Source organism: Capsaspora owczarzaki, assembly GCF_000151315.2.
Source record: "Capsaspora owczarzaki ATCC 30864 unplaced genomic scaffold supercont2.1, whole genome shotgun sequence".
In the NCBI taxonomy this organism is placed as follows: domain Eukaryota; class Filasterea; order Ministeriida; family Capsasporidae; genus Capsaspora; species Capsaspora owczarzaki.
In genome coordinates this window covers 180719-205447 of record NW_011887292.1, presented here as the reverse complement: position 1 = coordinate 205447, position 24729 = coordinate 180719, and the positions used below count along the sequence as shown (strand labels likewise).

At 55.1% G+C, this 24729-nt stretch overlaps 6 protein-coding genes across 6 annotated transcripts; 3 read left to right on the top strand and 3 right to left on the bottom strand.

The window, feature by feature from the left end:
* Positions 1–545: 545 nt before the first annotated feature.
* CAOG_00052 (3,4-dihydroxy-2-butanone 4-phosphate synthase) lies at positions 546–2571 on the top strand. Its single transcript, XM_004364866.2, has 6 exons — positions 546–818; positions 1058–1098; positions 1271–1388; positions 1536–1657; positions 1746–1910; positions 1996–2571. The coding sequence occupies exons 1-6, from the start codon at positions 607–609 to the stop codon at positions 2169–2171; spliced, it is 834 nt and encodes a 277-aa protein (XP_004364923.1). The 5' UTR covers positions 546–606; the 3' UTR covers positions 2172–2571.
* Positions 2561–6135, bottom strand: CAOG_00051 (hypothetical protein). The gene is made up of 4 exons (XM_004364865.2): positions 5276–6135; positions 4773–5154; positions 3788–4686; positions 2561–3677 (listed from the first exon to the last, which is right to left on the bottom strand). The coding sequence occupies exons 1-4, from the start codon at positions 5822–5824 to the stop codon at positions 3135–3137; spliced, it is 2373 nt and encodes a 790-aa protein (XP_004364922.2). The 5' UTR covers positions 5825–6135; the 3' UTR covers positions 2561–3134.
* A 107-nt stretch (positions 6136–6242) lies between these two features.
* Positions 6243–8657, bottom strand: CAOG_00050 (hypothetical protein). Its single transcript, XM_004364864.2, has one exon. The coding sequence runs from the start codon at positions 8592–8594 to the stop codon at positions 6255–6257; it is 2340 nt and encodes a 779-aa protein (XP_004364921.2). The 5' UTR covers positions 8595–8657; the 3' UTR covers positions 6243–6254.
* A 167-nt stretch (positions 8658–8824) lies between these two features.
* Positions 8825–15438, top strand: CAOG_00049 (multidrug resistance-associated protein 9). The gene is made up of 7 exons (XM_004364863.2): positions 8825–9647; positions 10047–11940; positions 12058–12697; positions 12844–13341; positions 13470–13680; positions 13807–14618; positions 14760–15438. Exons 1-7 carry the CDS (start codon positions 8863–8865, stop codon positions 14819–14821), a joined length of 4902 nt encoding a protein of 1633 aa, XP_004364920.2. The 5' UTR covers positions 8825–8862; the 3' UTR covers positions 14822–15438.
* Positions 15439–15543: 105 nt separating this feature from the next.
* CAOG_08383 (hypothetical protein) lies at positions 15544–20687 on the top strand. The gene is made up of 5 exons (XM_011271651.1): positions 15544–15834; positions 16290–16546; positions 16768–19017; positions 19134–19470; positions 19639–20687. The coding sequence occupies exons 1-5, from the start codon at positions 15637–15639 to the stop codon at positions 20587–20589; spliced, it is 3993 nt and encodes a 1330-aa protein (XP_011269953.1). The 5' UTR covers positions 15544–15636; the 3' UTR covers positions 20590–20687.
* A 13-nt stretch (positions 20688–20700) lies between these two features.
* On the bottom strand, positions 20701–24613 carry CAOG_00046 (hypothetical protein). The gene is made up of 5 exons (XM_004364860.2): positions 22287–24613; positions 21896–22149; positions 21048–21815; positions 20921–20961; positions 20701–20843 (listed from the first exon to the last, which is right to left on the bottom strand). The coding sequence occupies exons 1-5, from the start codon at positions 24546–24548 to the stop codon at positions 20815–20817; spliced, it is 3354 nt and encodes a 1117-aa protein (XP_004364917.2). The 5' UTR covers positions 24549–24613; the 3' UTR covers positions 20701–20814.
* Positions 24614–24729: the final 116 nt, after the last annotated feature.

The window sequence follows — 24729 nt, the reverse complement described above, 5'->3', positions numbered from 1 at the left end:
TCAACGGGGGAAAACGAAGCGACTTTTGAGCAACGCTCAAGTCCAACACGCGACGCTGTTCTCTCGCGATCGCTTTGATTCGCGGCATCGCAATTGAGCTGCAAATGTGAAAAAGTGGATACTAGACTCTGAAGTGAGATGGAACGTGTCTTGCAGTGGAAGGGATTCCCGGTTCCGACCCTTTTCGTTCTGTTTCCCTCAGATCGAGCGTTGTTGCTCTTAACTCGCGACATCAGATGGAGCTCAAACTGGGTGTATGCCAGGCCTCATCGTCGTCTTCATCTCCAATTGTCGATTTCCCCCCACTGATCGCCCCATCTTGATGGCGGCATCGTGTCATCGCGTCATCATGCAAAAAATTCGCCGCGCTCAGAATTGTCATTCGTTCGACGAGCTGTCGCCCCAAAGAGCGCTCATACTTGCCAACTACAATACACGATGACTGCTTCCACTCATGGTGTTGACCTGGATGATGACAGAGCAACGAAGAAGCAGAAGAAAGCAGAGCTTTTCTTTTGAGGACGTTCTTCACAGTTTCCGCCTCAGTCTACGTTTTTTCCAGTCACACACAGAGTCACTCACTCACACATCACATCATCAGTCGCCATGGGCAGCGGAGAGTTTTCAAGCGGTTCGTTGGAGGAGCGTCTTGCCGCTGAGCAAGCGCGCAGTGCCGAGCTCGAGCGCCGTCTGCAGGAGGCCCAGCTGCGGCTGCAGGTGCTCGTGGGCAAGGACAAGCACGGCGCATTGAATCTCGACACTCCCCTCAAAGCGACTGCCGCCGCCGCCGCCGCCGCCTCAGCCACTGCTGCTACCGAGTGAGTTGGCTTTGTTCTGTGTCTGTGTTTCAAAGTGCCACTGGGCTGAGCTGCGTCTTGAGCCGGGGAGTGGAGGGATTCAACTGCATGTGTGATATGATAGCACGGGGTTTTGACCTTCAAAATGAGCCGGCTTTTTCCGCTTCCACGTCTCTTTGCACTGACTGACTGACTGATCGACACCATCATCCCCCACTTTCATGTTGCTTGCTTGCTTTGTTGTCTTGGCTGTTTTGCAGGTTTGAGTTTGACTCGATTGAAAGCGCGCTCGTTGACTTTGGTGAGTGTTCCGCTTTGTCGGTCATTTTTTTGCCACATGTCGAGCACTGCCCACAACTCAATCACAGTCATGGAACACTGCCTGCTGGGGTTGTTGTGTTGCTGCTGGTCTGACGTTGAACTGACTCTGAACCGTTTGGTGACATTTTGTTTGACTTGGTTGAAAAAAACAGCCGCGGGCAAGTTTGTCGTTGTCGTGGACGACGTCGACCGCGAGAACGAAGGCGACTTGATCATTGCCGCCGAAGCAATGACGCCAGAGAAGATGGCGTTCATGATCCGTCACACCAGGTACACGAGAGCAGCACAGAAACAGCATAGATTCACACATTACAGCCCGAGTGGTCTTTGATGATTCAATCTAACTATCTGAATTGACGTGAACTTCTGACTTTGCGCGGATTTGTTTGCATTTTGGTCTCTGGTGTCACCACACAGCGGCGTCATCTGCACACCCATGCTTGGATCACGCATCGAGCAGCTCAATCTTCCCATCATGGTCGAGAACAACACCGACCGTCACCGAACGGCCTTTACCGTCACCGTCGACTTCCGCCATGGTAAGCAGCACATTGGAGAATTCATTCTCGTCGTCGTCTCCACTGAAAGCTCACCTCACACGTGCCTTCATAAATCGTGCAACGCCAGGCACTTCGACCGGCATCTCTGCCGCCGACCGCTCGGCCACCTCCGTCGCGCTCACCAACCCTAACGTTACCGGTGACGATTTCTTGCGCCCCGGTCACATCTTCCCGCTGCGTGCACGAGAGCGTGGTGTGCTCGAGCGTATCGGACACACCGAGGCGTCTGTCGGTAAGTCAAAATCAACACAGGACATTTGTTGCCGGTTGTTCTAACCCTGACAAATTTTTGGGGGTAATCGCTCCATTGTTGACAGATCTCTGCCGCTTGAGTGGACTCCAACCCGTGGGTGTCTTGTGCGAAATCGCCAAGGACGACGGCACTATGGCTCGCCGTGATTACCTCGAAGTGTTCTCGCGCGAGCACGGTCTTAAGATGATTACAATTGCCGACCTTGTCAAGTACCGACAAGCGCTCGAAAGCAAGCAGTAATCGAGAGGAGCGTACACTCTCTGGCATTTTCTCTCTCTCTTTCTCCCTCTCCCTCTTTTCTCACTCATTGTTTAATGATCTCTTTTCCCTTCCCCAAATTGTTTGTTGTTGAGCTGTGTCGTTATTTGTCGCCTGGTAGGCTTGTACCAATCCCTCCCCCCATCCCTACGTCCACCCTTGATCCGCCCACTCAGCTCTGAGATTGTCTTTGTTTCCACCAAGCAAACTGCCCAGACGCGCTCACTCAGATCGAACTTTTGCACAAAAAAGCAATTGTCGAGTTCTATTTGTTTTGTGCTGCGTCATGGGCAAGTGCTGGAATTTCACCGTCAATTGCATAAAGCTCGTGCAAGGAATCCACCACGAATAAAAGAAGAAAAGATTAATGATGCTTCTCAAATGTCCATGTTTGCTTGCTTTATTGAGTTTCATGACTTTTGGTGTTGCACGGCGATCAGATTTGACCTTTTCGACTTTATTGATTTTTGCATTCAAATTCAGACGGGATTTCCGGGATGCGACTTGTCGTGGTACTCTCGACTGTGATCTGGGGGAGTTGTTCCGATGGGTCCAGGGCCAGAGTGTGGGCGCAGGTCGCGCTGGTTGGTCGTGAGCGGCCCGGCGTTCTCGTTGCTCAAGTCGGGGCCCTGATGCATTTCAGTGGACAAAGTGCTCGCCGTCCCGCTTCTGCGCCAGCTGGAGTGCTCGTATGCATGGTCCCATGGATAGTCATGGACGTGGTGCAAGTGATGGTCCTCGCGATGCGTTTCCGGTTGCTTGTCGGTCGATTCCGGGCGAGCTTCTGTCGTGGCGTTTTCCTTCTGTTGCGACATGGTTTTTTTTTGTTTTTTGCTGTGTTTTGAACAGGTTTTGCTGTTTGTTTGGACAATGAAAGCACGACGGAAAAAAAAAGTGGATTGCATTTTTACAAAGACGCCGAGGAGGACGAAACACCCAAAATACTCATGCACCATCGCTCACAGCACGACTGTGCTCGCTGTAAAACTGCTGGTACCAGCGACGCACGCGCGCAATGGGACCGTCGCCCTTGACAAGCAGCGGCGTGAAAGAGTAAATCTTGTTTTGCCACACGGAAATGTCGTCGCGGAAGGCATTGATGGCCTCCATGACGATATACCGAACAAGCAGGCGGGGAATGCGCGGATCCGCATACCACACATCCTGCACGCGCTGCATCAGAGGACTGAGCGGAAGGAAGGTCTTGAGCAGCACAATGTCGCCATGCGGCGTGGTGAATCGAAAGTAGACCACTCCGCCACAGCCGTTGAATGTTACGCGCGTCGATACGGGTCGGGGTGCCGGCTGTGGCGAAAAGACGCTGTACAAGTCTGCCACGTCGTTAAAGTAGCTCAGGTGAGGAATGTCAGGGTTGGGTTCCCAGCTCGTTTCATGCCGAATAAAGGTCAAATCTCCGGCGACGGGGAAGGAGAGTTTGCAGTGCAGATAGTTAAAGTGAGCGGAATCGGCAGCATTCTCCACAAAGTCCTGGCAAGGTGGAGAGAGAGAGAGAGAGTGTGTGTGTGAGTGTGAGAAACAAGCAACAACAACAACCAAATCTCAAATCACTGATTATGGCGATTCACGCAACGACTCACTTGGATGTGCATGGGTGTCTCTTGACTGGCTTGCCCGCGGTACTTGTACCAGCCAGAGTCGATTTCGGGCAAGGGGAGCGGCAGATACGGAGCCGGGCGCCCTTCGGCGTCGAAATACACACAAATCATGGTTGCGTACTCGGAAACGCAGACAGAAGGCGCGTGGACAATGGAGGTCGATGCTGCAGACTGCCATCGGAGCTCTGCAACTTGCTGCTGTTCGTGGAAACCTCCCCCGACATGCAGGGGCCGACAAACCCAGCCGTGCGTTTCACAGACAATCGAATTGTCGGATTGCAGTCGGAGGCCTTCACCGTGGCACGAGCCGTGGGCTTGGGAAGAAGCTTCATCAACATGAGGGCAGCCGTTTCGGAGCACAATCACGCTCCCATCATGGGATCGCCAGACAGACCAGCGAGCCCCGAGCGCGTTGAGAACGACTGGAACCGCTCTTCCGACGACAGCGTGCCAACTGTCAGTGAGCTTGTACCAGCTGTTTGGGAATCCAGGAGGAAACGAGGCGGTGCGCCACGTGTGCTTGGCCTCGTCTTGGACTTGGCGGACTTGCAGACCTCGAGTGTTGATTGGCGCAGCGTCCAGCGTTGCAAATGCTGCAGCATGCCCAAAGACGCTCCTGCAAAGCCACCGTCCCGCGCCGAGGCATCCTAGTGCACAGACCCCAGCTCCACCGAGCGCACACAGGTGTAGAGCGGCGGCCATCAATGAGGGCGAGATTGAGATGACCACAATTGCGACAAACGCTGACTGCCATCGCAAAGTGCCTCGGTTCAGAAGCGCCTTCCAAGTAGCCGTGTGCGTAAAGATCGATGAATGGACGATGGCCCCGACCAGCACTGAAACAAGCCCGACATCGCCATGGGGAATCATTTTCACGGGGTCTGTGCAAGCAAGCAAGCAGCGCAGTAATTGAAGTGAGGCTTCAGTCAATCGCTCGATACCGACAACAGACTCGAGCACTCATTACCTGTCAGCCCGAGCACAACAGCAAAGCCAAGTGCGACGCAAACGACCGTCAACGTGGAGAGGTAGCGGCGAGCAAACGCCATTGCGGATGGTGCGGAAACCCTCGGTTCAGCGGGCTTGGATTTGGTCAGGGAAGGCGACGTCGAGTTGGACTGCAGTGTGCTCGCAACCGATCGTGGCAGAACGGACTCAAACAACATGCCTCCAAGCGAAAACGAAACCGAATGCGCGATCGCCAACGTGAAGCACTCCCAGAACGTCCAGTCGGCCTGGCGCATTTCGACAAAAGGCAACGTGCAAAACACGTAGTAAAACCACAGCGAGCACCCGAGCGTAAAGGTGGCGAGGAAGGAACTTTTTGCGATGGAGCGGTAATTTTCAATCTAGTCGGTCAACGTAGGCAAACAAGAAAACGAGGTTAGCTTTCGCACTCGACCCTCGCAGAGCTGAGATCACACCGTCGCATCAAAAACGCAAAATAAAACAGCAAGACCGACGACATACAGTATGCGGAGGGGCGTCCGGGTTGGCCTCGCCAATTAGCCGTGAAACAAACGCAGAAATCAACATGCCCAGCACCATGGAGCACGTATGTCCGAGCGCCGCCGTTGGGTAGGTTGCAGAAGACTCGCTCGCAAGCAGCAGCCAGTTTTGCGCAATCTCAGATGATGCGTTCGAGGCAGATGGCAGGGGAACGGCGTTTTTCATTGGTAGACCACCAGACAGGTCGAATCCAGGGGTGTAGACCCTGCTGGCCCAGTATCGAGCACTGGACATTGAAAAATCCATCCAATGTCCAACGAGTCGACTGACGCTCGGCGGCAGTGGCAGAACAAGACGTTCCAGATGCGGTTGGTGGGCCGGCCAGGCCAGAACGCATTGGAGGACAATCCAACCGACAAAATGCAGGACAATTCCAAGCAAGAGCACAGAGCCAATGCGCCATCTGGCAGGCAGCTGCGACACTCCTGCAACAGTGCGCATACCCGAGACGACGGCATGGGTGAAAAGCGCAGCGAGCGGCGTCACCGCGAGTAATTGCAGTGTCAGCATGGAAAAAGCAAGAACAAAAGGGAAAAAGAAAGAAAAAAAATAGGTTGAAAAAAAGTTGAGTGAAAGAAAGGGGAAAAGTTGGGGGAAAAATGCAGGAAGAGCGAGAGGCAGAGCGCTGGTCGAGAAAGGTGAGAAAATTGCGCGAAATGTCACACCTTTTGCTCTTTTACACGTCCCAAGCTTCAATGACAGAAGCCCCACCAGCACACCAACCGCGGCGAGACAGTGTAGAATATAAAACGAAGCGTAAAAAAAATGACGAGTTGGGAAGAAAGCGAACAGACGGGAAAAAAAAAAAAAAAAAAAAAAAAAAAAGTGACCCTCCAAAAAAATCGAGACCATTGGCGAGCCAACTGGCTGTGGCCCAATCAGAACGCCGCAACCAGACTCGCGTCTCGCCACTTGCCTGCGCCTGCCCCCGGCCACCACTTCAATAGCGCAATGTGGCATCTTGTGACTTTGCGGACGGGACGAATCCCGACTGCAGCAGGTGAGACAGGACGATTTCGGCGTTGCGCTCGACGAGGTGCGCGGACGCGAGGCGCGAAGATTGCTTGCCCAAAGTATGTGCGCTCAGCGTTCCGAGGCGCCGGGCAAAATGATACGCCTCGCGAGCAATGACGTAGAGCTCGTCAAGGTTGCTGCAGGAGGGGTTTGAAGTGCGAGACGCGGCGACACTCGGGTCGAAATTGCCGATTTGGGCGCCCGAGAGCTGAAAGTGCTCTGCTCGCCACTCGAGCGCCCCAAAGAGGGCGTGCACATATTCCTCCATCGGGTCAACGACTGCAGGCGCAGGAAGCAGCGCGACAAGGCTGGTTGGTGCAAAAATGTGGCGAAACTGCTGGACGGCAAGATCAAACCTTTGCGGGAGCTGGCTGCGCATGGCGCTCATGGCAAGTTTTCGCTTTGCAGAAATCATGAGATGGTGGGTGCGGGACAATGCCAGCCCGGTCTTGGCAGGAGGGGACTTTGAGCTGGAGGTGGCTTTCGGGTCGCACTCGAGCAGCAATTGTGTCAGAGCGCTCACCGCCGCGAGATGGTCTCCCTTTTCAATCATGGAGCTGGTAATGGACGCAAGGCGCTGCTGGAAGTCCAATACTTCAGGGGCGTGCATGGCTGGATCGAGCAGCAGTCGCGGTTTGCCGGAGGGCAGCAAAGCCGGATTGCGCTTGACTTCGGCTGCGAGTTGCTCGGGGGAGGGCGGGGTTTTGCCACGAAATTCAAGAGCAACCAAGCTTGCATCGAACTGGCCAAAAGGGTGGGTCAGATCGAGCGGGGCTGTACACCGAAGGCATGAGCAGGCAAAGTGGTAGCCACGTTCCACCTGCGCCTGCCATTGCACCCGTGCCTGCAGCAAATCCCGGTAGGACACGAGCAACTCTTGACCCTCCGCGATGCGTGAATGCGCGCGCACAACAACCCGATTGGCGCGAAGACTGACGGTGCAGTTGGACAGACAGGAGTGGTTGAGCAGACTTGCTCGTCCAGCCACAAACACGCCGCCATCCATGGCAAACCCGTTGCTCCGCGCGAGGCACGCGAGATTGAATGCCATCTCGGGAGCAAACGCATTGTCCGAGCTGTCTGTTGGTGCAGAAGCGGAATTGGTTGAGCCGGAGGAACTTTCCAGAAACGGGGCATCGTCAAGTCGCGAGGACAGATGGAAGGATGCTGCAGCCTCCGCATGAGTGGCATCGTGCTGGGCACGTAAGGCGTCCACCCATTCGTCGTCGTCGTCGTCGTCGTCGTCGTACTGCTCCTGTGGTTTCGAGATGGCCGACTTTGACGCCCCACTCGACTTGCCAGCGCCCAGATTGTCAATGACGACTTGGTTGGATGCAGATGATAAAATGTGACGAACAAGGAAGGTTCCAGATGCAATTTCCTCTGCCTCCTTGACGGAGAGTTTGTCGCGGTGCGTTTGCAGCCGTAGCAGTGCTTCATTCACGGATACGGGAGCACTGTGCGCGAGCAATTGAGGTGCTGCAGCTGCTGATGAGGTCTGTTGCTGTTGCTGTTGTTGCTGTTCGCGCTGGTGCTGCCAGAGCATGGTGCACACCAGCATGACTGACCGCTGCGGAACGCGAGGTGCAATGCGACACAGCGCGTCGCACATTGGCTGGTGTCGTGTCGCGTCGGTCCGCTGGCAATCCGTCGAGCAATAGTGTGCATACTTGCATCGCTCGCACGGGGTGACCGCGGCGCACTCAAACTCGGAAAGATACGGCTCGTCGCTCTGAGACACGACGCCCAAAGCTGACGATTGGTTGCGCGCCATGAGCCCACAGCGATGGCAGTAGAGATCGAGCTGGTCTGCATCGTATGCCACTGCAATAGGCGGCTCTGTGAAGATGCACTCGCCTGGAGCGATGGCGCGCGTGGCAAACAGTCCATTTCCAGCTGCAGGGACGTTGCGAATCGCGACCGGCACCCGCTCAGCGGCAACCGGGGCAGCACCACTCTTAGATGCAGATCCAAACCATGCACGCGTCCATAGCTCGTGGTTGTCCGGCAGCAGAGGGTGCGCTTCGGTGGCTGGGCTGGTGTTCTTGGCTTGAACTTGTGCGTCAACAGCGCTCGCCGGCTCCTTCTTGCTCTCTGTCTTGGCATCTGCTGGGCCTGCAGCACTTGCATGACTTGATGATGATGATGGCTGGGCACCGAGTCTCGAGTCATCATCACCAGTTTCGTTTGCGTCCTCGTGTGACAATCCGCCGCCTGGCACTCTGTACGATCGCTGCTTGTGCCGCGAGGACGTCGTCTTGATCATCTCCGAGACTCGTTCACCTGACAACTGACAAAGCAAAACAGTCCCAGAGAGAAGTGCAATCCAAGTGGCGATCTGTTCCGGACTGAGAACAAAAGCAAATCCGACTGAGCCGAGCTTCATTTGGCTCTGCGCTGCTCCGAGATCAGAGGTTCATGAGTTTCATTTCGTTTCGTTCTGATCTTCATCATGTCGTTCTCAATTCGTTTCAGAGCTCATTCGTTCTTTTTTTTGTTGGGTTGTCGTTGTCGTTTCGTTATTCCAGTCTGCCATGTCTCGTGCGGGCGATCAATACAACCGACTCCGCGATGACGACAACGACGATGGCGATGATAACGACGACGACAATCACAACGACCGTCTCGTTGGAGGCGATGATGATGATGATGATGATGATGATGATGATCAGCAGAGCGAGCACGGCCGATTGAACAACGACGGAGCAGCGCGCCACGACGCCAACGCCAGCGATGATGATGACGATGATGATGACGATGGCAGCAATAGCAATGCACCCATCCATCAACAGCATCAGCATCAGCAGCAGCATCGTGATGGCTGGGATCGGCTGGCCACAGCAGATGATGATGATGATGATGATGACATTGGCCACAACGACGACACTCGGACGACCGCTTCCGCCAGCAATGCAATGCTACTTGATCCGACGGGTGAGGTTGTGGTTGACGTGAGCCAGCCGACAGCGACAGCGCACCAGGCACCAGCACCAGCACCAGCGGTGGAGGTGGTTGTCGGTCAGCATGACTCCGCCCACTCTCACTCTCACTCTTACCACTCTGACTCTGCGAACCCCCTGCGTCCATTGCACGCTGGCACGGAGCACCGCCCGGTCGATGCTGGTCGGCAGCTGCAGAGTGGATTGCCAGCGTCGTCTTCGTCCTCGCCGTCCTCGTCGTCGTCGTCGCGTGGTGGCACGGGTGTCACCAGCACAGCAGTCCAGCCACCACTCCCTTCTTCAGTGTCCCTGCTGCACGGCGGCGAGCCAGCCCAACAAGCATCCGACGCCACAGCAGCCAATGCAGCCGCTGGTCTGACGTGAGTTAGTTCGTGTTTGCGCTGTCATGCCGTGGACGGAGTGTTCCTCGAACGATGGTGAATCGAGGGACGGAGGATTTCGTTGTTTTTCAATGACACGCTTGTCGGCGGTCATGGAGAATTTTACTCTGTTGAAGAACGAGAGGAAGGAGGGGAGGAGGGGGTGTTCAATGGTCTGGGATTGATACAAAGAGTGATATCTCAGGCTGAGGAGTCGAGGCGGGAGGGAGGTTGGGAGAGAGAGAGAGAGAGAACGAAAAGAATCGCTTTGACAGGACGTGTCTGAGAATCTGAAACTCTTAGCTGAATGATTCAAACAAAACAAACATCTCACTTTGCCGTGTTTCTTTTTTTTTTTTTTTTTTTTGTTCTTTTTTTTTTTTTTTGTTCTTGATGCAGAGCTAATGGCTGCCAACCGTCGCTCATCGATCGCGTCGGAATCCTCTCAAGAATCACATTCTGGTGGGCCAACCCGTTGCTGAGGAAGGGCTACAAGGGCGCGCTGCAAATGTCAGACCTGTGGGACCTTGCAGATCGTGACGGCGCCGTGGTCGTGTGCCAACGCTTTGAGGTCGAATGGGAGGCGGAGCTTGCACGCGGACGAGCGGAGGTCGAGCGCGCGCGTCGACTCATCGCCTCGAACAGTGCGAACGGTGATAAAGCAAGCTTGGCCGGCGAGACGACCTCCACCACCACCGCTGCTGCTCCTGGTCTTGCTGCGCATCTTGTGCTGGATCCAATCCCGGCACCCCGATCGCCGCGAAACCTCTTTGGACTCTTGTCTCGAAGGGTCGTGCGGAGCTCTCGGCTGGCAGACAACGTGTCTGTGGCGCGCACCTTTGTGCGGACGTTCAAGAGGGAGCTGATGCGCACCCACATGCTCCTCACGCTGCAGCTCTTCTTTGTCTTCTTTGCGCCCACCTTCTTGCTGCGTGAGCTCGTCGCCTATGCACAGGACAGGGGTGCACAGCCAGTGTGGCACGGCATCCTCCTCGCGCTCGGCATTCTGCTGAACGAGACGGGCCGCAGTCTCGTTGTTTCCCAGTCCTTCACCGAATCGATTCGCGTTGCTGGCCGAGCGCGATCTGTCATGTTTGGCATTGTCTACAAGAAGGCAATGCGCCTGCGGACGCTGGGCAACAAGTCGATCGGCGAAGTCATCAACATGGCGTCCAACGACGGCCAGAGAGTCTACGATGCGTTCGTTTTCGGCTCGTTCACGTACAGCTCGACTCTCTCGACGGTGGTCGGTCTGGCTGCATCCTTTGCCATCATCGGACCGTTCTCGCTCGTTGGGTGCGGCGTGTTCATCATGTTCTACCCCATCCAAGCCATGATTGCACGCGCCGTCGCACGCCAACGTCGCGAAACGATTGCATTCACCGATACGCGCGTCCGCCTGATGAATGAACTGCTGACCTGCATGCGTCTCGTCAAGTGCTACGCCTGGGAGGACTCGTTTGCCTCCAAGGTCGGCGACATTCGCTCGTCCGAACGGCGCGTCCTCTCCCGCGCCAGCTACCTGCAGAGCATGAACTTCTCCCTGACCCCACTCGTGCCGACGCTTGCCTCGGTGCTGTTGTTCACCTTCCACTCGCTCGCTGGCCAGACGCTCTCGGCCTCGACGGCATTTTCCATTACTTCCATGTTCAACGCCATGCGCAACGCCATGAACCAGCTGCCGCAGGCCGTCAAGAACGTCGGCGAGGCTTTGATTAGTCTGGCGCGTATCAAGAGCTTTTTGCTCATGGATGAATTCTCATCCGTCCTGAGCAGCCCATCCAACTCGCTGGACGCGATCAAGTTCCGAGACGCCTCCTTCTCCTGGGCACGGCCCGAGGATGACATCCGCACGACCGGCGTCGAGAGCGCTGTTGTTCCTGCACGCCGTCCCGGTACCAAAGTGGCTCGGTTGCTCAAGCGCATTGGCCTGCGAAAAGGTAAAAACACGACCGAGCCAATCGCTCTCGAAGCGTCAGCCCCGTCGTCGTCGTCGTCGTCTGGCGCTGGCGTTGGCGGCGGTCGTGGAGCCGGAGGCAAACGCGGAGGGGCAAAGTCGGGCCCTCCCAAACCCATCGGTCGGATCAAAGATGTCTCTCTTACCGTCGAGAAGGGCCATCTCATTGGCGTCTGCGGCGCCGTAGGATCCGGCAAGTCCTCGTTGCTGTCGGCTGTGCTTGGCCAAATGCTTCTGGACAATGGTGATGTTTCAGTGAGTGGCAGCATTGCGTACGCGTCTCAGCAGGCGTGGATTTTCAATTCCTCGCTCCGCGCCAACATTCTGTTTGGACAGGTAAGGAGAGAGGGAGACACAGAGCCGTCGTGGTTTTGTGTGCTTGTAGTTGCTTTTTTGTTTGTTTTGAAATCAACAGTGCTTGTGTGTTTACTGACTCTGCACGTTTGCACTCAGCCCTTCAACCAGGAGGCCTATGATCATGCAATCGATGTCTGCTGCCTGCGGGCGGACATTGCCATGCTCCCTGATGGCGACATGACCGAGATTGGCGAGCGTGGCATCAATTTGAGCGGCGGCCAAAAGCAGCGTGTCAGTCTTGCTCGCGCCGTCTACAGCAACAAGGACATTTACCTGCTGGATGATCCCCTGAGTGCTGTGGATGCGCATGTTGGAAAACACATTTTCAACGAGTGCATTGTGCGGAGCCTCCATCAAAAGACAGTGGTGCTCGTGACGCACCAGCTGCAGTATCTTCCCAACTGCGATCTGGTCGTTGTTATGGATGACGGGCGCATTGGCGAGCAAGGCACCTTTGAGCAGCTCATGTCGATTGAAACCAGCGCGCTGCGCTCGTTGATTCGCACCTTCCACAGCTCCACAGCAGACGAACCGAGCGGCATCGCATCCATTTCTCCGATTGCACCGGTTGCTGTGCCTGCTGCCACCTCCGGTGTCGCTGATGCTCCACCACTCCTTCGACGCGAAAGCCGCCGTGGCACTCTCCTCGCTCTCCTCGATGCACACAACGCGCAGACCAAGCCGGAGACGTCAGCTCCCGTCAAAAATGCTCCTGAAAAAAGTGAAAAGTCTGCAGGTCAGTCTCATTGGTGGATGCGTCGTTGGTTTTTTTTGCTGCGCTGGTTTCTGCTCAGTTTGTTTTTCTCGTTCTGCACTCACTCGCTCTGTTCTCATTGTCGCTTCCAATTTCTTTTTGTTTTTTTGTTTCCTTCGCCGATTCAGCCCTCATGTCCAAGGAAGAAAAGATGGAAGGCGCAATCTCCAAGGCGACATACTTGGAGTACATGCGGGCGGGCGGTGGCGTGCGCATCTTCCTTGCGTTGGCGTTGGTGTTTGTCTTCTCCATGTCCATCAAGGCATTCTCCGACTGGTGGTTGAGCTACTGGCTGCGCCAGCCCCCGTCGACGATCATGGTGAACACCACCATCATCGACTCGAACGGCACGGTGAGCTGGGGGTGGGTGGAAGAGCCAGTGACAAGCTTCAATCTGAAGGACTACCCAGACTTTGGCATGTACGTTGGAGTCTACTGCGCGTCGGCCGTCCTGCTCATGCTCGTCCAGATGGTCCGCGCCTTGTTCTTCCTCCGAACAACGCTGACGGCCTCGCAAACCATGCATCGCGCCGTTTTCGACAAGGTGATGCACGCGCCCATGTCGTTCTTTGACACCACGCCCACTGGTCGACTCCTGAGCCGCTTTTCCAAGGACATGGATGAAGGTATTGTTTAGGGCCATTTGTTTTGCTTTGTTTTGAATTGGGGACAAAAGCGCAGAAAAACGATTCATTGAACTTACTAACCGTTCTACGTGTTTTTTTTTTGTTTGTTTGTTTTCAAAACAATCTAGTTGACGTCAAGCTGCCATTCTATGCCGAGCAGCTTTTGCAAAATGGCTCTCTCATCCTGCTGACGTTTGGCATCCTGGCAGTGATTTTCCCCTACTTTCTGCTCGTCTTCATCCCGCTGGGCGGTTTGTTTGCCGTGTTTAACACATTCTTCAACCGCTCTGCGCGCGAGCTCAAGCGTCTTGACAACATTTCGCGCTCTCCCATCTTCAGGTACACAACAGCAACTGCGTTGATTTGGATGAACGACGCAGAGTTCGGATTGCAGGCCGCTCACATTCCTGTGTTTGTGTGGTCGTTTGTTTGTTTATTTGTTTTCTTGCTTGTCCCCTCTGACAGTCATCTCACGGCAAGTGTGCAAGGAACGGCCACCATTCGCGCGTACGGCATGATGGACTTGTTCATTAACGAGTACATGAAGCAGGTGGACGCCAACTCGCGTGCCTTCTTCGCCTTTTATATTGCCAACCGTTGGCTGTCCATCCGGCTCGACGCTCTGACGACCCTGGTCTCTACCGCCACCGCCTTCTTTATCGTTCTTACAACCGGCTCGCTCTCCCCTGCTCTGGCCGGCCTGGCGCTGTCGTACTCGCTGCAGACATCGGGCATGTTCCAGTTCACTGTCCGTCTGATTGCCGAAACGCAGTCTCGGTTTGTGTCGGTCGAGCGAATCCAGTACTACACACGCACGACTCCTCAAGAAGGCATTCCTCCTCCGCTCGAGGACGACGCAGACGCGTCTGGAAATTCCTCGGGACGTCTGTCTGGCATTGAGGAAGACGGTGACGACGACGACGCCGTCAAGGAGAAGCAAACGACTGACGACGATCATATCGCTCTTGTGCTCTCTGGTGCTGCTGGTTTGCCCACTGGGCGCGCTCACGTCCCGTCCTCCCGTCTGCAGCGGCTGCTCGCTCGAGTTCACAAGCCCTCCGGTCATGGCCACGCTGTCCGCGAGCCCCTGCCGTTGGTCAATGTGCACTACGCACCCGTCAACGTCCCCGAAGATTGGCCTGCTGCGGGTGTGGTCGAGTTCCGGAATCTCAAAATGCGCTATCGCGACGGCCTTCCGCTCGTTCTCAAGGGTCTCTCCTTCAAGACACGCCCTCAAGAGAAGATTGGTGTAGTTGGGCCGTACTGGTGCTGGCAAGGTGAGGAGAGGCTGTGGTTGTGGTCGTACCTTTGGTCATGAGCTTGATTTTTTGTTTTGTTGTGTTGGTGCTCACCTTCAATCTGCTCCTCCGCCCTTGCCCCCCCCCCAATTTCATTCTGATGCTGCTCAACACTTCCAGTCCTCGATCGCCGTGGCTCTCTTCCGACTGGTCGAGGCGAGCGCAGGCTCGGTGGTGATTGACGGAATTGACATTTCTCGTGTGCCTCTCCCTGTGCTCCGTGCTCGCCTTTCCATCATTCCGCAGGATCCTGTGCTGTTTGTGGGAACCATCCGGTACAACTTGGATCCGTTCAGCAAGTATTCTGATGCCCAGATCTGGGATGCGCTGAAGCGATCGCACATGGCAGACCGTGTGACGGTGATGCCGCTGCAGCTGGAAACCCCCGTTGTGGAGAATGGAGAGAACATGTCTGTCGGTGAACGTCAACTGCTGTGCATTGCCCGCGCCTTGCTGCGCCACAGTCGCATCCTCATTCTCGACGAGTCCACCTCTGCTGTGGACACCGAGACGGACGCGCTCATCCAGCAAACCATTCGCGAGTGTTTCCAGGGCTGCACTCTGCTGACCATTGCTCACCGTCTCAACACGATTCTCGACAGCGATCGCATCCTGGTACTGTCTGAAGGCCGGGTGGTCGAGCTCGATTCGCCCCAAGCCCTGATCGACCGTCCTGACTCGCGCTTTGCACAAATGCTCCATGCCGCGAACACTGCCCACTGAGGTGGTTGTTGTGTCTTTTTTTGTGTATTGCCTTTTCTGTCTGTGATTGTATGAATATAGATCTACAGAATCTTTTTTTTTTTTTTCTCTTCAGTAACTCAAAGTGTCCAAGTTGAGTTGGTTCACATTCAGATCAGTTCTGATTTTTTTTTTTTTTTTTTTTTTTTTTTTTTTGCTGACTCGCCTCTCCGTTTCTGCGTTCCCCCTGCTGGATCACAAAAAGCGTTTCGCGTCGAACACTTCAACCCACGACCATAAGCGCGCGCTCTGAGAAATGGCGTCTGGGGCTGGGGCGGTCCGGCGGGCCAACCAAGCCGGCACGTCGTCCACTGCGTCGTTCCAGGAGGCCCAAGCCATCCCACACACGGGGCTTGTCGGCCGTCCTCGCATGGAGAACAGCCCCCGCGAGCGCACTCCGCTGTCCATGCGCCACTACCGCGCGCTGGTCGAGCTGCTCCTCGACCCAAGCGAGGTCTGTGCACTTCCGTTTGAACTACCGCTCCCTCGTCTCGACTCCCCAACTCCCGCTCCACTTTGGACATCTCCCCACCCCCCCTTCCCCCAAACTCTCATTTCACTCTGACAAGCCATTCGGTCGCATCGCATGGCTTGCTTTCCCATTCGGTTTCGGTGCTCTTCCTCTGTTCGTTTTGTTCGGTTTTGCGTTCGTTGCGGATTATTGACAACTGCGAAAAAGTTTACTGCAAAAAAAAAAAAAAAAAAAAAAAAAAAGCATTACAGCATCGTATGATTTTGAGCGCAAGACGCAGTTTCACTCGATACGGAGAATTCACTGATTTTCCACTCTGCTGGTCCTTTTCCTATGTTTTGTGTTTTTCTTTTTCGGAATCTTGACTGACTCACCGACTTGACTTTTCTGACTGCCATCACTCACTTCGCTTTTCATTCACTCTTGTGCGTGTGCAGGCCTTGATTCGCATCTTAGGGGACACGACCGAGCAGTGCGATGCAGACTACGTTGCTGGCCTTGTCATTGTGATTGCCGAGCACCACCGCGTCGCACCCGCGGTGCTGCAGTCGCTTGCCACATCGAGCATCGAGACCGCGCGCGCTCCAGAAGCGCTGTTCGAGGACGCGAGTTTCATCAGCAGGCTGCTCTCGAGCTACGCCAAGCTTGTCAGCGAGGGCTTTCTCTTACACGCCTTCCAAGCCTCCGTTGCAAGGCAAGTGCTTGTGTTCCACGCCAAGTGCGCCACACAAACAGACAGAAAGTGGGATTTGCCTCCGAGTGGCTCATTGTTGGAGGTGTATCCAACTTGTCGTGCAGTTTCAGAGATGTCGACAAACACTTTGAGCGAAAGGGTCGACCCGTACTCACGCTTCAACTCGTCTGACATGTCCGACCAATGGTGGTTGCGTTTTTTTTCTTTTTTCTGAACAACAGAGTCATGGCGCATCCTGGATCATTCGACATCAACCCCAACCGTGTTCGCGTAGCGGCAGAGCTGGAGGCCAACCATGCCGCGCTGGAAAACGCAGCCGCCTTGTTCGTGCAGTGCTTGGAAGAGTCGGTGGAGGCGTGTCCGTTCTCGCTTCGTGTCGTCTGCCACGCCTTGTATGTTGCGACGATGAAGCGGTTTCCGACCAAGCCGCACGCCGGGCTGGCAATCGTGTCCCGGTACCTCGTCACCCACCTCCTGTGTCCCGCCATTGTTATGCCCAACATGTCTGGACTGAGCGATACCTACCCTCGCAAGGAAGGCCACTCCGGGCTGGTGCAGATTGCCAAGATTCTGCAAACCGCCGCCCGCGGAGCCACCTTTGACGCGAGCGAAAACCTCGCGCGATGCAACCCGCTGGTCAGAACGCTGACCGTCCGCCTGGAAGCTGTCATGACCCAGCTGGCCATGCCAGTCCTCGGCACACCGGAAGAGCAGCGAGCGCGACTCGACTTTTGCAACGTGGCTGTGCCGGACGATCGGGTTTTGGCGTGCGTGGGCAGCCTGCACCTCTACCTGCATCGCCAGAACATGCGCATCACCGAGTTCTTGGCCTCGTGCGACTCACATCGCGCACAAGTCAAGGCCCAGATTGCCGCACTCAACGAGCTCAAGATTATTCTCACCGATCTCGATGTTGAAATGTCGCGCATTGCACCCACCTCCAGCCACGGCTCGCCGCTGGCTCCAAGCAGCAGTGGTGGGATCGCCAACAGCTCGGCATCCTCACGGTTTTCGAGCATGGAAATCTCTGACGTCTTGACTGGCGCACTGAAACGCGACAGCTCGACGCTTGGCTCGGCAGCGCCGTCCAGCACTACCTTCTCGGCAGCATTGCACGCACCGCCAGAAACCAGCTTCACCACTCAAAAAGAAGTGTTCCTCAACGAGTATCTTTGCGGCGAGGACGTACGACCCCCGCTTGTGGCAGTGACCGAGTTTCTCGAACGACTCAAAACCATCTTTACAGACCACCCGCTGCTCGTCAGTGCGAGCGAGGGGCTGCATGCCTTCCGCACACAGCGTGCTCCCGTATCGTCGTCTATTATGGATTTGTCCCATGTCCAGCAACGCATCGCCATGGCGTCGCAGGCGTTCGAGCAGCTCCAACCGGTCTCGCAAAGGAATTCCCTCCAGCCACCCGTTTCGGTCGACTACCACGGGTCGATGCATGATTTGAACGTCATCGACGGCGGCTCGAGGAATCTAGCGGGCTCAATGTCGTCTCTAGCAGGCGAGGCGGCGCTAGCCCGTGCAATGGAAATGAGCTCGGTTGACTTGTCAAACGGTTTCAAGGGACTGAATGACGACGCCAACACGGCAAATAACGCGGCCGCAGAGCATAGCCTGTCCGTCCCGCTGATTGGCTCACCTAATCGCCTTTTGCGTCGAGGATCCTCGTCATCATCAACATCTTCTTCTTCTTCTTCCCACCCGTCGCCCTCGGTTGTTGGCGAAGTGACGTCCAAGCTTGGCGCCATCAACCTGCAGGCCGTTGCCGAGAGCATTGACTTTCAAGAGCTGCTTCTCAACTTGGCGGAACTCAAGGCCATCAACCTTGGCCTGCTGGTCACGCCGCAGGAACAGCTGTGCTTCTGGCTTAACCTTCACCATCTCCTTGTCTTGCATGCCCATGTTGTCAACGGCTTGCCCAGCAACACCAACCAGCGCAAGCGTATGACGCGAGTATACAAGTACATTGTTGCTGGAATGCCGTTCTCGTTGGAAGACATTTTCGACGGCATCCTCCGTGGCAATCCCAAGGGAACAATCAAGAAGGACGACCCGCGGTTTACGCACGTCTTGACCAAGTATGACCCTCGCGTCCACTTTGCCATCTCGTACCTGACCGTCTCCACGTCTCCCATGCTCATCTTCCACCCCGAGTCCCTTGCGTTGGAGCTGAGCGTGATTAGCAAAGTGTTTGTGCAGCAATCGTTCAGTCTCTCCGTTCCGCGCAAACGGGTGATGGTTTCGTCCGTGTTTGACACGTATCTCAAGGACTTTGGCAATCATGCCAACGATGCTGTGCGCTGGGTTGTGTCCAACATTCCCCGAGCTGACGCGACGCAACTCTCGTCCATTCTGATTGGCGGCAAGTACGATCTGGTCTACACGCACTTGTCCTGGGAGCCTCGTACGCGCGTTCTATTCGTTGACGTCCCTTCACTTCAACAAATCGATTTGCATCAAGTGTAAGCCTGAACTTTGCTTGTGTCGGGGGAAAAGGAAATTTTGAACTTGCATCTGACGATGATGATGAGGCTGTTGTGGTTTTGTTTGGTTTTTGTGGCTGTTTTGATTTGCTTAGATACATATCAACCTCCCTTGGAACGGAAGCAATCAAGCGACACTTGGCCAGGTTCAATCCTCCAGCCGCGTCAACGGAACCCAAGCCCAGCAACGCTTCCATGGCGTCGCTCGCCAGCTCGGCTCCAGTCATGCGTCAGGCCAACTTGAATGACGACATTGGTGTGCTCAACCAAGACATTACATGGACGAAAGAAGGGCGCAAGGCGACAGTCGTCGTCGAAAGCTTGCTTCGCCAGCTGATTGAACTGTGCAACTTTTTTGCGTTCGAATGGGCGTGCATTGCGGGCAGCCCGGAGTTCAAGGCGTTTCTGTACGATTGCGCCGAGCTTCAAAAGGTATGCAATGTTTGCAATCGAGGGTGTTCAAACAAGCGAAAAACAACCAAAATTGCGAGAGTTCGATTTGTAGTTCATTTGTGGTTTGTGTTCTTTGTCCTGTTCTTTTTTGTTGTTCTTATTTTCGTTTGTTTGTTTGCTTGCGCGTCCAATGCATGTGCTCGACAGGTCTGGCTCAGATCTCTATCACGTCCGGAACTGACCGCATTTTGGCTCAACGTGCACAATTTGCTGGCTCTGCACCTCTGCGTGATGCATAGGCCATTCGTGCACATGTCGGCGTTGAATGTGAAGCAGGTGTCGACCAGCTACAAGTACTGCATCAGCGGCCTGGACTTTTCGCTGCGTGACATTTCGCGCACCGTGCTCACGCGGAGCTTCAAGTTGACCGATCCTCGGCTGGAGCTCACGTTGGCTGCGGATGAGCGCGTGCATTTCGGGCTCACCATGTATGCGCGTGGAATGCCTCGGCTGCGCATTTACGACGCGGCCACCCTCTCAGAAATGCTCGATGTTGCCGCTCGTGACGTTGTCAACATGCTCGTTGTCGTCGACGAGGCCAAATTGCGACTCACTGCCCCCGAATGGCTCAAGCGGGCCTACAAGGATTACTTCAAATCGCGGCAGTCTGGCGAAAGCGAATTTGCGAATTGGCTGTGCTCTTTTCTCCCAGAGAGCGTCGCAAACCGCCTTCAGGAGCAGCGCGTTGCTCAAAAGCGCAAGGCCATCAAAGTCACCTTTGTGGAGTTTGACTGGTCGCCAGAGCCGTGTCAGTTGCAAGACCAAGAGATTAGCTCCTCTGGCCAGCCGCTTGCGTCCCTCCTGCAGTCCCGATCCCTCGTTTCCGTGCCAAAGAGCGTCATCCCGGGATCACCGCGAGAGTCCGGCGATCTGGCCGCAGCCATCACCGCGCTCAATGTCGTGCCTGGTCGCTCGCCTGAAACGTCCCCCAATCTCAAGCGTCGCGGCATTCCTGGCTTGCCGCCCTCACAACCGACAAGCTACAGCAACGCTCCGGCAGCCTTGAGCTCCCAGTCTGCCATTTACAACACCCCTCCGCCCACCGTTCTCATTCAAGCTCCGCCCAGCCCGTCTTCGATTCCTGGAACGAGCGTCTAAGGCTTTTTTGTTTGGTTTTTAAGTTGCCTTTTCTGTTCATTCATTGTTATGAGCGTTTCTTTTTTTCTCTTTTTTTTTTCTCTATTTTTTGTTTTTCTTTGTTCTTGTGATTTGGTCTGTCGATTTTCTGTTTTGTCGGTTGATATTATATCGAGGTTTCGTCCAATGTTCTCATAATCTTCAAAACATCAAGCACATTCCTCTTGTATCGATTGCAGAATCCCATCAGGTCGGTGGCTGGCCTCGAACAGGATCTGTTCAGAATGCGTGTCAAAAAGGGCGAGTGAGTCATCTGTCGCTTTCAAACTGGACCCCAAGCGCATTCGCTTACATGACATGTAACCTGGAGGGGGTGCTTGAGGATCCGAACTACTATCGCACGAAACAAACACACAACCAAAGTCAGAGCGCATCCAAAAAAGCAGAAATCCCACAGCAACACAACCAAACCCAATTACAATGGTCTGAAAGCCTGAGGGTCATTCAACGGCAGAGTCCAAAGGCTGGCAGCTGGAGGCTGTGGAACACTCTGGGGAGACCGAGCAAACAGAGAGGAAGACCCGGTTGACGCACCAAACATTGGCGACGAGAACATGGACGGGGCAAAAGCGGTGGCGGTCAGATCTGGAAACGCGGCAGCTGGCGTCGCGCCCGGCACAAAACCGTAGTGCTTCGGCACGTGCTGGTGCTGTTGCGTGGTCGGAGGTAGCACAGACTGGATTAGACCCGCTGAAAGCGACGTCGCCCCGTACATTGATGATTGGGATTGCATTCCAATCGGCCTCACCTCAAAAGGCTGATTGGCATTGGTCTGCTGGTGATGCTGCGGCTGTGGTGGTTGTTGTCGCTGTGGCTGTGCCTGCAGCGGTTGTGGTTGCGGTTGCGGTTGCAGCTGCGGTTGTTGCGGAGAAGGTCGAGAAGATGGACGAAACACGATAACTTCCTCGGCATCTGCTTCATCATCGAAATTGCTTGTTGGCGATCGAGAGGACGAAGCTGCCGCTTGTGCTTGCACGCGGGTTTCGGTCGGTGTGGTCGTCGCTCCCGACGACGGCCCCGAGACAGCTGTTGCAAGCGGTGGATCGTTCGCCACTGCCTTGAGGCGCTTCAAGTCCGTAGCAAATGAGCGCAAGACCCCATTGCTCTGAGCAGAGCAGAACAGCAACGGTCGATCTCCAACATATGTCGAAGTTGCCCAATACGCGCCAGCCACGATACAGTGCAATCTGAAAACAATCACTACCAGTGAGTGTCAAGCAAAAAGGGCGCCAAAGTTCACCTCCATCATGTCGCAAAAATGACGTACCTCATCACTTTGGAAAGCACATTGCCATGAAGAAGCAAGTCACGTCGATGTTCTGGCAAAAAGCGCAGCTTGTCGTGTTTTGCTTGCATGAAGGCACAACCACGAACAAGCCAATCCTCTACGTTGGCGTCCACTTGTTGCCAACCTTTCGACGGAGGCTGATCAAGGAGCATTCGTTCAGCAATCTCACGACATGGCTCCATGGACGAACGAAGACTGGCGGATCGCTCCAACAATCCGTTGACCACTGCAGTCTGCCAAAAAAAAAAAAAAAAAAAAAAAAAAAGAAAAAAGCGGTGCATGAAACGCGACAGTCAGTAGCTTTCAAATCACAAAGGCCCAACAAAGTTCACCACAAATGAACAAACCGAAACAACACACACACACGTACAATGATGAGAAAACTCTGCTGGCACTTGGCTTTAAAGCTTGGAAAGGCCAGAATATCACTGCGGGTTTGCAACCAGTCCATGAACAGCTTGAGTGCCGGCAGTGCAGCCATATCGCACAGCTGGTCCGGTGCATTGGAGAATCCTGCCGTCAGGAAGGACTTTTTGGCAAGCGCAGCAATAAGGTCAAACACAAACGACATGCTAGTTTCGGAAAGCGACGACGATTTGCCCTCGCGATTGCGACGAGCGGTCAGCGCTTGCACCAATCCTTGTGAGAGAGAAGAGGACTCGATCAAGGCGTGCATGGCGGAAGAAATATTTGCGGAATCCGGCGAACTCTGAGCGTAGTGTTCGCATTCGATTGCGTGTGTCACAAAGAAAAGGGCGACGGCCACGAGCTGCGCCAGCCACGTGCTCCCGACGCCAGCCGTGGGTGATGGTGTCGAGCTTGCAGGCGGTGTACTGAAAAAGACGCTCGGATGTGCATTGACATCTACTTGATCTGTGCTCAAGAGCGTGGTTGCATCGCATGCCCCGAGAAGCTGTTCAAACGCGCTCAACGCGTCCCGTATCACATCTGAAAGCGAGAGTCGCGGCATTGGAGCCGCTTGCCTGTTGTTCGTCGATGACGGTCGGTAATGCGAGGAGGGATCAAACGTCTCCGCACCCGAAGAAATCATATCGACAACCAACAAGTAGCGTTGCCAGAACAACGTCAGTGGACTGGGTGACTGAGTTGTAGGTGCAGCACCACTGTCAGCAGTTTCCGGTTTTGTTTGCAAAGCGCTGCTCTTGAACAATGCGCGGGCAGTAGCCTCCCGATTCTTGTCAAAGACGAGTCGGATGTTGTCCGTGGCCTTGTCAAACGGCGACGCCGATGCGAGACTTTGCGTGTAATAAAACAGCATTGGTAATTGGTTGTCTTCGTGCGCTAGCAACATGGCGATCTGGTTGAATGCGTTTCCGCTGTCTGGGATCCAGAGCAATGCTTGCTCGTACAGCTCTTTGGCGGCAGTCTGATCGGCAACCCGGAGCTTTGGGATTGCGGGGACGATCGGCGCCTTGTAATTTCGCTCGCGAGCGGCGGCTGGAGACGGACGCGCACCAAGTACGAGGCCAACCGAGGGCGCAGACATGCCGCCAGTATCTGACCCACGCTGCTGCTCTGTTAATTCGGAAATCATCGCCAGGTACTGGTCATTTTGGACTTGGTAACGCGCCAAATCGCCTTGCCGCACGAGTGCCTGGTGAATCATCTGTACCAACAGTGCATGCAAGGAATGTCGTAGCCGAGTCACGTCAGTGTCAAGCACGGGCCCGTCTGACGGAGTCGCGAGGCGGTGCTCGCCAAGCAGCCTCACGCGCAGCTGTGCGTACGCTTCCTGCGCCTCGATGAGCGTTTTCTGCAGCGCTGAAACGGCCCGCGTGAGTCTCCGCAGCTCGGTTTCGTAGCTTGAATACACTTCCTGCTGCCTGGCAGTCGCCTGGGGGCTGGGGTCCCTTTGCTGCGCCAAAGCCAGCAGCTCGATGCTGGCGCGCGAGATTGCAGTCGCGTGCTTTGAGCGCGACGATCGCAGCGATTCAATGCGTGCATAGTACCCGCGCTGCCACAGGTGGCGCTCCAGTCTCGTAGCAGTCTCTGCAGCAAGCTTGGGGTTTGTGCCATGGCCCGACTTTCTGACAGTGGTTGACGGAGCGGTTGGCTCACCGTCGCTCGCGTCCGAATTCGAGTCGTCGTCGTCCTCGTCGTCCTCGTCGTCGTCCTCGTCCTCGTCATCCTCGTCTTCGTCATGAGTGGTGTTTCGCTCGGGTTCGCCTTGTCGTCTCCGCCTGTAGCCCACTTGCAGCGGTGCCCGGCTTGCGCTGGCTGCGGCACTGACTTCAGCAATACTGGTCTTGGCCTTTGAGCGCGCGCTCTGCTGCCCCGCTCGGCCATGTTCGGCGTGCGAGGTCAATGCATCATCTCGTCCACTCGGTTGCTGGGCGATGGCCAGGGCGCACATGAGGGCCTCTGTGTAGCTCGAGCGCAGTGACGCAAGGACGAGTCCTCCGCTGTCGTCGGCGCCAGTCCCAGCCCCAGCCCCAGCCCCAGCCCCAGTCCCAGCCCCAGCCCCAGTCCCAGCCCCAGTCCCACTCTTGGCTGACGATGGCGCAGACGAGGGCGTCGGGTTTGATGTGGAGCGCAGATGGTCGAGCAAGCCCGCAATCTGTGCCATATGAAAGTTGAGCGCGTCCTCGTGTGACGCCGCGCTGCTCTGCATTGGATTCAGAACAAAAAGATTCTAAGACTGGATAATGTGGAAGTGCTCTGTCAGAAAAATATGAGCGAAACAGTAGACTGGATAATGTTGACAGGAAACAACGGGTTTTACAGTAATTTTCGAGCTTCATTGTGCTTGCTTACAACATAAGCAAACAGCAAAAACAACGAGAACATCAACA

Bases quoted from the DNA above. Each gene is read 5' to 3' on its own strand.
- CAOG_00046 (XM_004364860.2), bottom strand. From the start codon at position 24,548: ATGCAGAGCAGCGCGGCGTCACACGAGGACGCGCTCAACTTTCATATG. The intron at 20,962-21,047 runs GTAATTGGGTTT...TTCGTGCGATAG, and splicing joins CCTCAGGCTTTCAGACCATT to TAGTTCGGATCCTCAAGCAC. The intron at 20,844-20,920 runs GTAAGCGAATGC...CATTCTGAACAG, and splicing joins CCCTCCAGGTTACATGTCAT to ATCCTGTTCGAGGCCAGCCA.
- CAOG_08383 (XM_011271651.1), top strand. From the start codon at position 15,637: ATGGCGTCTGGGGCTGGGGCGGTCCGGCGGGCCAACCAAGCCGGCACG. The intron at 16,547-16,767 runs GCAAGTGCTTGT...TCTGAACAACAG, and splicing joins TTCCAAGCCTCCGTTGCAAG to AGTCATGGCGCATCCTGGAT. The intron at 19,471-19,638 runs GTATGCAATGTT...TGTGCTCGACAG, and splicing joins ATTGCGCCGAGCTTCAAAAG to GTCTGGCTCAGATCTCTATC.
- CAOG_00049 (XM_004364863.2), top strand. From the start codon at position 8,863: ATGTCTCGTGCGGGCGATCAATACAACCGACTCCGCGATGACGACAAC. The intron at 9,648-10,046 runs GTGAGTTAGTTC...TTCTTGATGCAG, and splicing joins AATGCAGCCGCTGGTCTGAC to AGCTAATGGCTGCCAACCGT. The intron at 11,941-12,057 runs GTAAGGAGAGAG...GTTTGCACTCAG, and splicing joins CCAACATTCTGTTTGGACAG to CCCTTCAACCAGGAGGCCTA.
- CAOG_00052 (XM_004364866.2), top strand. From the start codon at position 607: ATGGGCAGCGGAGAGTTTTCAAGCGGTTCGTTGGAGGAGCGTCTTGCC. The intron at 1,389-1,535 runs GTACACGAGAGC...GTCACCACACAG, and splicing joins TTCATGATCCGTCACACCAG to CGGCGTCATCTGCACACCCA. The intron at 1,658-1,745 runs GTAAGCAGCACA...GTGCAACGCCAG, and splicing joins CACCGTCGACTTCCGCCATG to GCACTTCGACCGGCATCTCT.
- CAOG_00050 (XM_004364864.2), bottom strand. From the start codon at position 8,594: ATGATCAAGACGACGTCCTCGCGGCACAAGCAGCGATCGTACAGAGTG.
- CAOG_00051 (XM_004364865.2), bottom strand. From the start codon at position 5,824: ATGCTGACACTGCAATTACTCGCGGTGACGCCGCTCGCTGCGCTTTTC. The intron at 4,687-4,772 runs GTAATGAGTGCT...TTGCTTGCACAG, and splicing joins TGTTGTGCTCGGGCTGACAG to ACCCCGTGAAAATGATTCCC. The intron at 3,678-3,787 runs GTGAGTCGTTGC...CCACCTTGCCAG, and splicing joins AGACACCCATGCACATCCAA to GACTTTGTGGAGAATGCTGC.